This window comes from Danaus plexippus, chromosome 11 (genome assembly GCF_018135715.1).
Source record: "Danaus plexippus chromosome 11, MEX_DaPlex, whole genome shotgun sequence".
In the NCBI taxonomy this organism is placed as follows: domain Eukaryota; kingdom Metazoa; phylum Arthropoda; class Insecta; order Lepidoptera; family Nymphalidae; genus Danaus; species Danaus plexippus.
Window position 1 is genome coordinate 4788937 of NC_083544.1, and position 11746 is coordinate 4800682.

Here is an 11746-nt window from a genome sequence, read left to right on the forward strand (position 1 = left end):
TAAGTAATTACGGTGTTATTGAAACAAAAGATATTGGAATCGTGTTATTTTTTGATCTAACGTTAACAACATCTTTGCGATCTTCTTGCATAAATCCACCATATTTTCAAAAGTTTGAAATACTATGAAAATGATGTTTTCAGTTCTGAGATAAATATTATGAAATTTCTTGAACATGTAAAATGATATTAACGACCGAATGTCAGTGAAGCGCTGATAGAATTCGACCGATTCCTAAATGTATATTTGTGTTCAATTCTATAAATTTGGTAAACATACGAATTTATTCATATCTTGTTAAAATTGTGCTTTTTTTTCAGAAATGTGTGATGAGTTATGATAAACTATATGATAAGCAAACAAAAAACCTTTTCTTATAATTTTTGCCGTCGTGCTATTGGCGAGACTGTTTAAGTGGATTAAAATTGTACCACTTAATTTGTTCTCAAACAAGATTTATAATATTGGTTAAGTGTTTAATGGATTAAGAGAGAAAACTACCATTTTTATTAGTAGTTTACTTCTAATTGCTATCGGAAGATTGGTTTGTGGTTTCTGCTTATGGAGAAAGTAAAAAAATCTTAATTTTTCGGCTCAAAATTTTTTTTAAACCGTCCTTGTTCAAATTAATAACGTTATTTGTTTGATTAGTTATGATCATAAAACTAAGAGGGAACTCAACTGACTATGTTAAATCCAAATGGTATCTTAGCTTAAATAGAAAAAAAAAACAAATAAATAATATTAATTTATACTCTATCAATATAAGTATAAAAAGAATTATAAAAAAAATCAAATAAAGTAAGCCTTACTTATATTTCATATTTATACACTTTATTGTTAAAAGAAATCTCAATATATTTATGTTGTAAAATTATTTTAATAAATGGAATAGATTTTTAGAAATGGATTACTTGTGAGAGACAAGTTTAATCGAAGACATATTATAATTACATTTTTCCCTAATATTTATTTTCCAGTCAAAATATAATAAGTCAGCAAATCAGAAAATTCTTTTATGTAATGGAAAAATTTCGATCCGGTTTCTCATAGTTCAAACATATTATATATTGCTGAACGAAAACTCAACTAGTGGATGAGAACAATTTAATGATTTTCTTTTATGATAAAAATCACTTAATATCAAATTAGATAGTAATTACAAGTTGTAGAAATAAAACCATCATTTGCTTTGTATGTAAAGAAAAAATATTATTAATTGTATGAATTGTGACAACCATTGTTAACGTGTGGCATACTTATACGATTAGGTCAGTTATGTACAACATATTTACATTAGTTCACAGACAACGAAACTCTAAAGAAGTCACAGGACATGTGCGTGAAATACGAGTATGTCAAGTTCAGCAATAACCATTTATCATTGTAGATATCGTTAATAATAGGTGGTATTAGTTTTAGAAGTACTTTATAAATGTTCAATAATCTTATTTTAATACATCTTAAACATATTATCTTTAATCCATTAGGTGTATATTGAGTTTAAAAATAATTAGCATACCTACAGCTAGCAATAAATCTTTATGATAAAGTTAGGTTGTAGAGTATTAAGGAAAATAATCTCAATAATCTAAATAACTACTTCAGTTTATTAGTGTATGAAAAAGATAAACAGCCTACTCCGTATTTGTTTTGTTGTTTGTTATTTGTTCAAGAAACCATTGATGAAAAACGGATTTCAGTATTTAATCTTGTCCATATATGTTCCTTATATCGTAACATATTTTTTTAATATAATAAAAAAATCTAGAAAATAAACAAAGTGAGTAAAATATACTTATCCAAAATTTTTAAGGTGGTAGAGCCTAGATGTGGTCAAGTAACTACAGCTTGAACATGGGCTGGCTGGACCGGGGAAGTACCACCCTCTCACAGAAGATCCGCGTGAAGTAGTCTTTAATGGCTGCGTTTCGTCCGATGAGTGAGAGAGCCGGTTGCCCTTTCCCTTTTCCCACCCTTTCCCACTCTTTCTGCCCCCTTTTCCCTAATCGAGGGTGGCAACCCATCCGAAAATCTAAGTTGCGGATGTCCATGGGCGACGGCACTACTACACTACCATCAGGTAGATCCTCTGCTCGGTTGGTCCCTTTAGCATAAAAAAAAATGGGTAAAGGTACCGGAAAAACTTGCTACATCTGCGGAGAGGCAGTTGGAACTGCTAAGCACTTGCTGATGGGAAGTAGGGTACTCCTGGATAGCGGTCAATATTTGCTTCGTCACGATAGGGTTTTAGAAATCATACGTGAAGCTGTTAGTCTTTCGGTAGCAAAAGCGCAAAAAGAAATAACCACAAACCAATTTTTAAGCGCGTTGTGATAATAGAGCTCACGGTTCCTTGGGAAACCAACATCTCCAAAGACCATGCCATCAAGGTCAATAAGTATTACGAGCTCACTAACGAACTTACTAAAAATAGGTTCGTTGTAAATTTATATGCGAGGTAGGAGCGAGAGGTATATCGGCAAAATCTCTCTACAACCTGCTAAAAGACTTTCGCCTTCCAAGAACTAACATCAGTTTATTCTTGGAACGTGCGTCGAAGGCAGCCCTAGTAGATTCGTTCCAAATTTGGTTAGGTAGAGAGAGGAGCTTGGACAGTGGAAGTGAGCGTTTAACGCGCGTTAGATAGGGGCCCCTTAAACCTACACCTGAGTCGCAAATTCCAGGCACTGTTGAAGCACCTCTCCCTGCTACGCAATGGACCTGGCATCCGCACGATGAATCCAAAGAATGCCGAGAGTTTTCGTCTTATGGGCCTCATAAAAATTTCATTTGAATTTAACATGGACCTAAAACGTTCTTAAGAATACGGGTATTTACTTTTATTTACTGAAAAATATGGCTAATACTATAACCTGAATACAAGTATGTAAAATATACAGTTAGTTGCTCAAGAAGTTGATACAAAAAATATTTTTATTAGTACAGAATTCAATAACACTTACATATCTATAGAATTGACACCATATCAAATAGCTTCAAGTTGGACATTAAAACAAAATTATTACTTTTATTACATCATGATGATAACTATGCCATAGTATAGATATGACGCTAATAAAGTTTCCAGAAATTATTTATATGTCAGGAATATGTTACCCATTATTTTAATTTATAGAAAAAAACAGCCCCCTTGGGATTTACAAATGTCACTTCAGGTATAAAGTATTTAGAGATCAAAATTTAAGTGTAATTATGAGCAAATTCAAACCCTTATTTGTTTTGTTTCATACTATATCTGGCCTGAGAACAAAAAGAAAACAGCACCCAAATTTTCTTATTCTATTACGGCAAGTTTGATACCTTCCTAAGAACTTAATAAATAAAAGCTTAATAATATTGGGTACAGACAGATATCACTAAGGTAACGAAAAACCTTGCAGAAAGGTAAATTAGGTAAAAAAAAACTGCTTGGCAAAAATATCATCCCTTTTTAGAAGCTGGTCCCTAAAAATGGCCTTAAATATGCAAAATAGTTTGAAAGGTACTAAAAATTATTTTTTATCTCAATTGATCAGCGTTTTCTTTGGTATCACCCACACAGACCTTATGATACTATATTAGGCATTTTTAACACTGACGCATATCATCACGTTCATAGGATCATGATACCAAATCACACCTGGGAGTTTATATTGGGAGTTAAGACTCCCCCCTACTTAAAAACAAAAAACGAGATAATATATTGATACCCGTCTGTAATTCCCTGAACCAAAGATAAAATACAACTTTTCATTGTTTAGAGAAAAGAGATTAGTTTTAAATTTATTAGTTTTCAAAAGGATTTAATTATTATAAAATGTGTATCGTATCGACTTAACCCGTCCAAGCAAGTGAAACCTGTCTGTCTTTGAAATAGCGACGCACCGTTAATGTAACACACTTGCACTATTATTTGTTGAAGTTAAGGCATTCGATTAATTATAAGTACATTTTTTAAAAGTGGACTATTCTAGGTACCTAGCTTTTTTTAGCGATACAATTTTTTTTTTGTTTTAATCAAATCATAATCTTTGCTTCATACGTAAGTTTTAATTATATAACGTCTGTATTGAAACCGTTAACAAATTTAAACTTGTTACGATTATGTAATAATAGAATTTTATAATGTTTAATTTATGAATTTGTATAAGAATTTTTATATACAGCAAGCAGTGCCTCAGTAGGTAAGTTTCGATATCCTAAGACCAGTGTTAACCTCCTTATTTAAGTTTTATTTACGAGTATTGACTTGTTTTAAAAACAAATTGATCCAAATAAATCTTTTCATAATTTCTAAATATATTTTTTTTATTGAGTAGACATAACATGAGCAATTCTATTCAATTTCTTTTAAAAAGTTAGTTAGTTTGTTTTGATAAAACATTAAATTTAATAAAGAAACAACAAATAGCTTTTTGATAAAGATCATTAGAACAGTAGATAATGGATTTTATTTTTTAAGACACTTTTCTATTGGTTCTAAAAACCGAAGGGTTATATAAACAATTCATAATAATTAGATATTTCACATTTTATTATTATTAAACCAAAATTAATGTTAAGTTACAGGTAAAAATATATGTACAAAAAAGATAGAACAGTCCAGACAAAAGAAACTTTCAGTTTTTCCAGTTTTTGTTTAGTAAATAACATTTGAACAAAAACCAGCCTCTAGTATGGAAAATTCAGCACTATTGTGAGAAGAGTCATCATGTAAAATATAAAAGATATTTTTAATTTTAACAATGAAACTGGTCTAAATTAAAGCTTCTGAAAGCCATAAAAATGGCAACATTAAAGACTTCCAATATAATATGACACTATAGACTTATAAGTATATTAATGAATATTTCTGTTTGTTTTTGTTTCACATTATTTCTACTAAAAACAAATGACTATGATTTTGCTCCCAGAGCACTTGCAGAGAATCAGTCACTTAACCATCTAACACTATTAGTTGTTGTAGGAATGTCACTGATTTCACTGTAAATATTCTTATGGTTATTTAGTTTCCGTAGTAAAGACCTTTGTAGTCAAGAATAGCTCTCTCTTCGTTAAGCTTGGTTGCTTCAGGGTTGTTCTTAGCTTCCAATGCAACGCGCTCCTGAAATTTGAAAAATAATCTCATGAGGATTATTAACTTACTATTAAGCAAAGCAAATTTATGGAATTGTAGGGTATGGTGCGGCAATATTTGTACTTAATGTATTACCTGGTTAGCTTTAATACCAGCGTAGATCAGGTCAAGTCCCTTTTGGATTTCAGGTGAGACTGGAGGTGGAGTTGGGATATGGTCGCCCTTGACTCTGAAGCCGAACTCATCAGCGGTATATTCAACATTGATTTTTTCACCGTTAGGGGCAATGTACGAGTATGAACCTTGTTGGACTAAGGCCGGTATGTCCTGATTTTCACCGAGAGACTTCAAGAAACCTTGCTCTTCAGCTTGGATGTCATTACCAGTTTCATATCTAAATTATCGTATCATTCATTAGTAAAACTTTTTCCATCTAATATGTTAAACTTTACAAATATTTTTGTTTAATATTTGGAAAATGACATAATAAATTTTATTATTTAATCATATTGTATACTAACGCTGTTCTGTAACTGCCATCGGTGCCTTGCTCTTTATCAAAACGGATGATGGGAATGTAAGTACTAGACTCAAGGACAACCTTGGGTCTTAAGTCATCTATGGGTTGGGCCTGTCTGTAGTCTTGTTGGTAGTTGTTATAGTTTTGTTCAGCAGCCTGCTGGTCGTTCGATGCTTCGGGCTTTAATGAAACTCTTCTCTGTGGAAGAGCAGCGGCAAGCGCCAGGACAGCTGACAACACAACCTAGAACCAAAAAACATTTAAAATTTATATTTTAAAATCAAAGAGTCCTTAATTAATTTTTTTTTATAAAAGTGAATTATTAACCAATACAAAGTAAATAATTTCATACTAAATATTTATATAAATTACAAAAAATATATACATATTTATTAATAAAGTAAACTTATTTTTATGTGACACTAAAAAATATATTCGATTATGTAGCAAAAATCATTACCATTGTTATTCCAAAAAAAAAATACGACCCATAAAACAATAAGTGAACAGATAAATATAGTATTGTTGCAATATATAATGAGCTTAAATGATGTCAGCTGGAGAGGAGCTTAATCATATTCGTTATGTCGCAAGATAAGGTGGAGCGGATACAATGCGCTTGCGACATTCGGCTCGCGGGGCGAAAGCAGTTACGAGTAAAAACGTTGTAGATACACTTGTCATAGCAAATTTTAACTAGTTTTATTCAGTACCATGACATTCAAATCTCATAATACTAATTATGTAATATTTTAGCCCTCATTGTTATAATAAATGAAAAAAAGTGAGAGAAATATTTTTAGTAGCGAAATAGGTCGTAAAGAATCAATTTAATGGCATCATTATTTGATCGCATTATCCAAAAGCATGCAAATAGTCGTCCTTTACTAAAGTGGCATAATAATGTCAAGGTTGAAATTAAAATTAATCTAAGTTTTATACTCTATTTAGGTATGTGAAATAAACGATATTACTAAACTGATTTTGCAAGATGTTTCATCAGTCATTAAGATCACAGTCATAAAATATGGATTATTGGGGTTTCTAGCGCACCACCTATATATTTCCATTCGTACGATGAGTCTTCTAAGATTAATTCTAAAACTATTGTAGTTTAAAAATATCTATAAATATGTATATTTATCATTAAGTTTTATAATATAGAAAACATTTTAAACTAGGCTATATTGAAAGTTCTCATTATGCAATTGAATTTAGACCTATTGACCGTTCGTATAACATAACCAGCTGGTCGTAATCTTAGAAGAGAAATACAAAGATGAAAACCAATCTGTTTTTATTTTTAAATGCAATTGGTTGTGATATAATTATTGACGCACCGCAATCATGATATATTCAATGATGTATATCAGCATTAATTTCGTAATTGAAGTTTTATAACGAAAAATATTACGCTATCGTGACATAAACACGATAGTACTATGATAGATTTTTGAATATAGGAAGGTAATGCATTGATGCTAACAATTTAGTATCAAAATAAATTCGTTGCTAATTAATTGTAATAATTATTATTTGTAAGTTTTTTATTCAAATTTAAGGAACAAAAATTCAATGGAACATTTCTATGATTTTAGTACAAAGTAGCAATTAAAAGTTTACAAAACCAAGCGAGCAGTACTAGGCGCAGGCATTCCATCTTTATGTCAAAGTTCAACAACTGACTCGTCTACCGACCCTAATAGTTGGATCTCGCAACTTGTTGCGGAAATCTATAAATATAAAAAGTACCTAAACAAATTCTGACACACTGACCTAATTTACTATATATTATTGTCGACGAAACTTATTTTTAATTTAACAAATTAATTAATTAATTATATAAAACTTACCAGTACTTTCATTGTTCTTTTTTTTTTTGTTATTTTTGTGGCAGTGAAGCACGTGTTTCCTCTGAACTATGTCAGCGTGGTAGTAGTGCGCTTACTTATATACTACACCCCTGCCACTTACTCGCGTTCTTCTCAGAGCCATCACTTTCATACTTGATTTGTTTTTCAATACGATAATTCTGTTAGTAGCCGGGATTTTTTGACTTCTTTATAAAATATATAATTGTCTTTAGGATAAAAAATTTCTTATTTTAAGTTTTATCGTATTCAAATAAATGATTAATCTGAACAGGACCTATATTTTCAGATCGCACTATAATAAAAAATAGAGTATATTCTATTTTCCCCAAATATTATTTGAAAAATTAGGTATGCGTTGCGTAATACTTAAAATATTTTAAATTATCATTCATCTACTTTACATCCTAAATTATGGACGCACGGTCAACATTTTGTCATTTCCAATATGAATGACCGACATGAATATTTACATTACAAATGAATTTTAAAAAATTTTATGTATATAAAATACGATAAAGGCTTATTCAAAATAAAATATTTTACTTAATAAATTCTATATATAATTTTCATAATAAATTTTGTATTTTTGTTTAGAAAAACTTTTGTAAGAGTCTGCCAAATTACATAAGAAGGCGTTGTTTTCGCTGGTCCGTGTAGCAACATCTTAGTATCACTTATCTTAACTTGTGTAATACAAAAGGGTGCCAGACTTATAGTGTTCTTCTTCTATAGAAAAAAAATGTTTAAGAAAATGTTCTATTATAAGCGATCTTATTTAAGGTTTTGTGACTTCTGGAAAATGCTTTTGATATTAATTTCATTTTCACAATGACGTTTATTTTCGTATCAGCTTTAATAAGTTTCTTTGAAAATGTTACGTACTGCCGAAATATATAAAACTGTGTTCGGCACCAAAAATATGTACCTAGACTCAGTTAGATCCTACACAGACTTTATAATTTTTAATACACATCCTGACATTAAATTAGGATTACTGAGAAATATATTTTAATAAAATACTTTTCTCTGCTTATTTTTAATATGACAGTAAAAATATCGTACAAGGTTGTGAAGATAAATGTAACTAATCGATTGAATTAGCAACATACAAAGTGAAAGTGTTACAAAACAATACATTGGTTGACAAATTATTGAAGAAATATTTTTCTATGTCATGATTTTAACTTGATATATACCAAGTTGAAAAATTTATACACGACATTATTGACTAAGAGAATTGCATTGTAACGGATGTAGGCGCATACCTTTAACATTGATTCAGCATCTTATACAGAGTGTGATGGGAGTTGAGGTCATGCGAAGCTTTACAGGCTGTTTCTAATTTGAAGCAACGTTTTATTCAAGCATTCTAAAACCATCAAATATATACTTTATAAATTTATATGGTCATAGGTAAGCCTGAGTACTATTTTATCTTCTCTTTTATTTTCCTCTCTTGGGACAACCAGTCGTTTACTAGTCATTAAATCAGTCTGCTGTCTGCTAAATCTGATAAGTTTTATAAAATAAAAATCTTTTGTTTGACGAAATTCTTTTCTTGGCAGATGTTAATTGTTAGGAAAGAATTTTAAAAGTAACATTATTTTAAATTTTAGGAATTCTCTTAAATGTGATAGACTGATAATAAACTATAAGAAAATTATTTATCAACTGAATCATTGGTCTATAAGTGTAAATCATGAGATTATTGTTATCACATAAATTTTAATGAATAATGCAAATGATAAAAAAATATGTTAGCGGGTCATGACATTTCAGTGAACAAATGTTTGTTTATATAATAAAACAATATACATAAATATGAACGCGTTCAAACAACATTTAAATATCAATACGTTGGATATAGTTCAAATGCGTTCACCGCTGTAGTAAGATGGTCAGGTTATGTAACCCGTAAGGTTACCGACATTGCGCGTGGCGGGCCACGGTCTACAATCGTTTCCGTCTCATTAATCATGCCGAGGAAATTCAGATCGTATTGTGTTCTGCTATAGCATTTTCCTTTATTAGAAAGTTATATTCTGCCATCACTATGTATGTATAAAAATTAATTGCATTTTTTTGATTATTAACTGTTTGATTCGGATAACAAGCAACACAGTAATAATAAAGGTACTTTTAAATATTAACATTATGCAAGAGTAATAAAATGAAATTATGGTTTACTCTAGCAATGTAATGCTAACAATAATTGCAATTTTGTTTGTATAACAGTACATAACATGCCGCTAATTATCTTTGGTAACCATAATTCTACAGTTTAAATGATTTTATAACTTATAGATATATTATTTCTTTATTAAAACATCACATCCTTATGTTAAAACTTAGTATAAATACCAGCCATTATCAAAGTAAATGCAGACTAATAAAAAAAATTATAATAAAGATAAAAATAATGATTTTAGGTATTATTTTTTTTTCAAGACTTTTAGGTCCATGATATTTTGGTTCACCGAATAATAATATTAATTATATATATGTACAATTTTAGTTTATTCTGAATTAAATAAATTAAGTTACACTTGTACGTTTAAACGAAAATAATCGATAAATTAATCTTTATTACATGGCAGCTATAGTTAAAACACTACAAAATAATTATATTCAAGCACAAGGTCATTATAAAACAAGAGAGAGTAGGTGGAACCTCATGACTATCATCATTGACTATTGTCTTAACTGATCTTGACATATCATATTGATGAACAAATGTTAAATGTGTTTTCGCTTTCTGTTTGATGATAATTATGATAAGCCAAGATATTTTTTTCTTATTTATTAATAGCTTTCTTAATTAAAGCTTTAAATGCAACATATAATCGTTGAACATTACTACACTTTATTTTAGAATTCATTTTATGACAACTCTAAAACATTTTTTCAATACTTTCTCCTGTGTTCCAGCATTTTTTGTATTTTATTATTAGGTTATCGGTACCATTTAACGTTTTTCATTTAGATCACTCAGATTAAGGAAAGACGAATAACCGAACATAATTCCTCTTATAAAAATATCAAGCGGTGATAATAGAGTTTTTTTTTATTCCTACTGTTGAATTAGTACTAACGATGAAATTTCCGAAAGTCTACATAAATGCGAGAAATTAATAGTTACCACAGTATAGAGGTACATACTTTAATAAAGTCAGAAAATAAATAACTACAAATATTCCTGATTTTCTTACCTGAGTCAGTTTCATCACCGAACAATTAGTTATCAGTTTTGTACTGTTTTTTATTAGTTGTTAAAAAAAAGGAAAAAGCTGATCATATAAAAAGGCTTTTGTTAAAAAGAAATAAGAAATTAGAATAAAATATTAAGTTTGAATAATTATTTCAGACAAAATTCATATTTAAACGTAAAATTTTCAGTCTATAGTCTATTTTTGAGAAGTTTTGTTTGATAATATATATTCTTATCTATTTTATTTCCGATGCAAATAAATCCTTAATATCAAACACCTTAGGTCTTAAGATCTTAAAATGACACGGTTCACGCAAAATTTTAATTAAAAAAATACGTACATTTTCTTAAGATATTTTTCTTAACGTCGGTTTCGTCGTATTGTATTTATATTGTAATTATTATCTCTTACTTGATACGTCCAAACAGTTTAAATAAAAATCAACTTGTAACGATAATTTTAATAAAGTTGAAATTACTCGTTCATACTTAAAACGTTAAATAAAATATTATAAAACTTTTTATTTATATCTTGTTGTATATAAAATTTTAAAAAGAATTTATTTTAAGAAGTTTAAGTTCTAACTCATTATTAAAAATATAAAGAGTCGTGGTGGCCTGGAGGTTAAAGGCCTGCGTCTCATCCGTGAGGGCGTGGGTTCGAAACCTGGCAAGTACTAAAGTGATCTTTTCCGAATCATATGTACTTTCTAAGGGTATTACGACACCACTGACAGACGGTGAAGGAAAACACCGTGAGGAAACCTGGTCTTATAATTTCAAATTATAAGATTGAAATCGCCAACTCGTCTTGAGCAAACGTGGTGATTAATGCTCCAACCTACTCCATGTGAGAAGAGGTCTTGCTCAGCAGTGGGCTCCTATAGGCTGATGATAATGGTTAAAAATATAATATAAAATAACCCCTAATATTATTTTATAACATCTTAAAGACCAAACAAAGCTATAAAAAACAATCTTAAAATTTTACGTTTTTTATTATAATTTTCATTTCTATCTCTCCGAAAATCTGAAAGAAAATTTTGAAAAAGCATACCTATAAT

General features: G+C 29.6%; 1 protein-coding gene across 1 annotated transcript; it reads right to left on the minus strand.

Moving 5' to 3' along the window:
• Nucleotides 1-4516: 4516 nt before the first annotated feature.
• On the minus strand, nucleotides 4517-7562 carry LOC116765464 (endocuticle structural glycoprotein SgAbd-1-like). The gene is made up of 4 exons (XM_032654915.2): nucleotides 7454-7562; nucleotides 5602-5843; nucleotides 5216-5474; nucleotides 4517-5107 (listed from the first exon to the last, which is right to left on the minus strand). The coding sequence occupies exons 1-4, from the start codon at nucleotides 7463-7465 to the stop codon at nucleotides 5009-5011; spliced, it is 612 nt and encodes a 203-aa protein (XP_032510806.1). The 5' UTR covers nucleotides 7466-7562; the 3' UTR covers nucleotides 4517-5008.
• Nucleotides 7563-11746: the final 4184 nt, after the last annotated feature.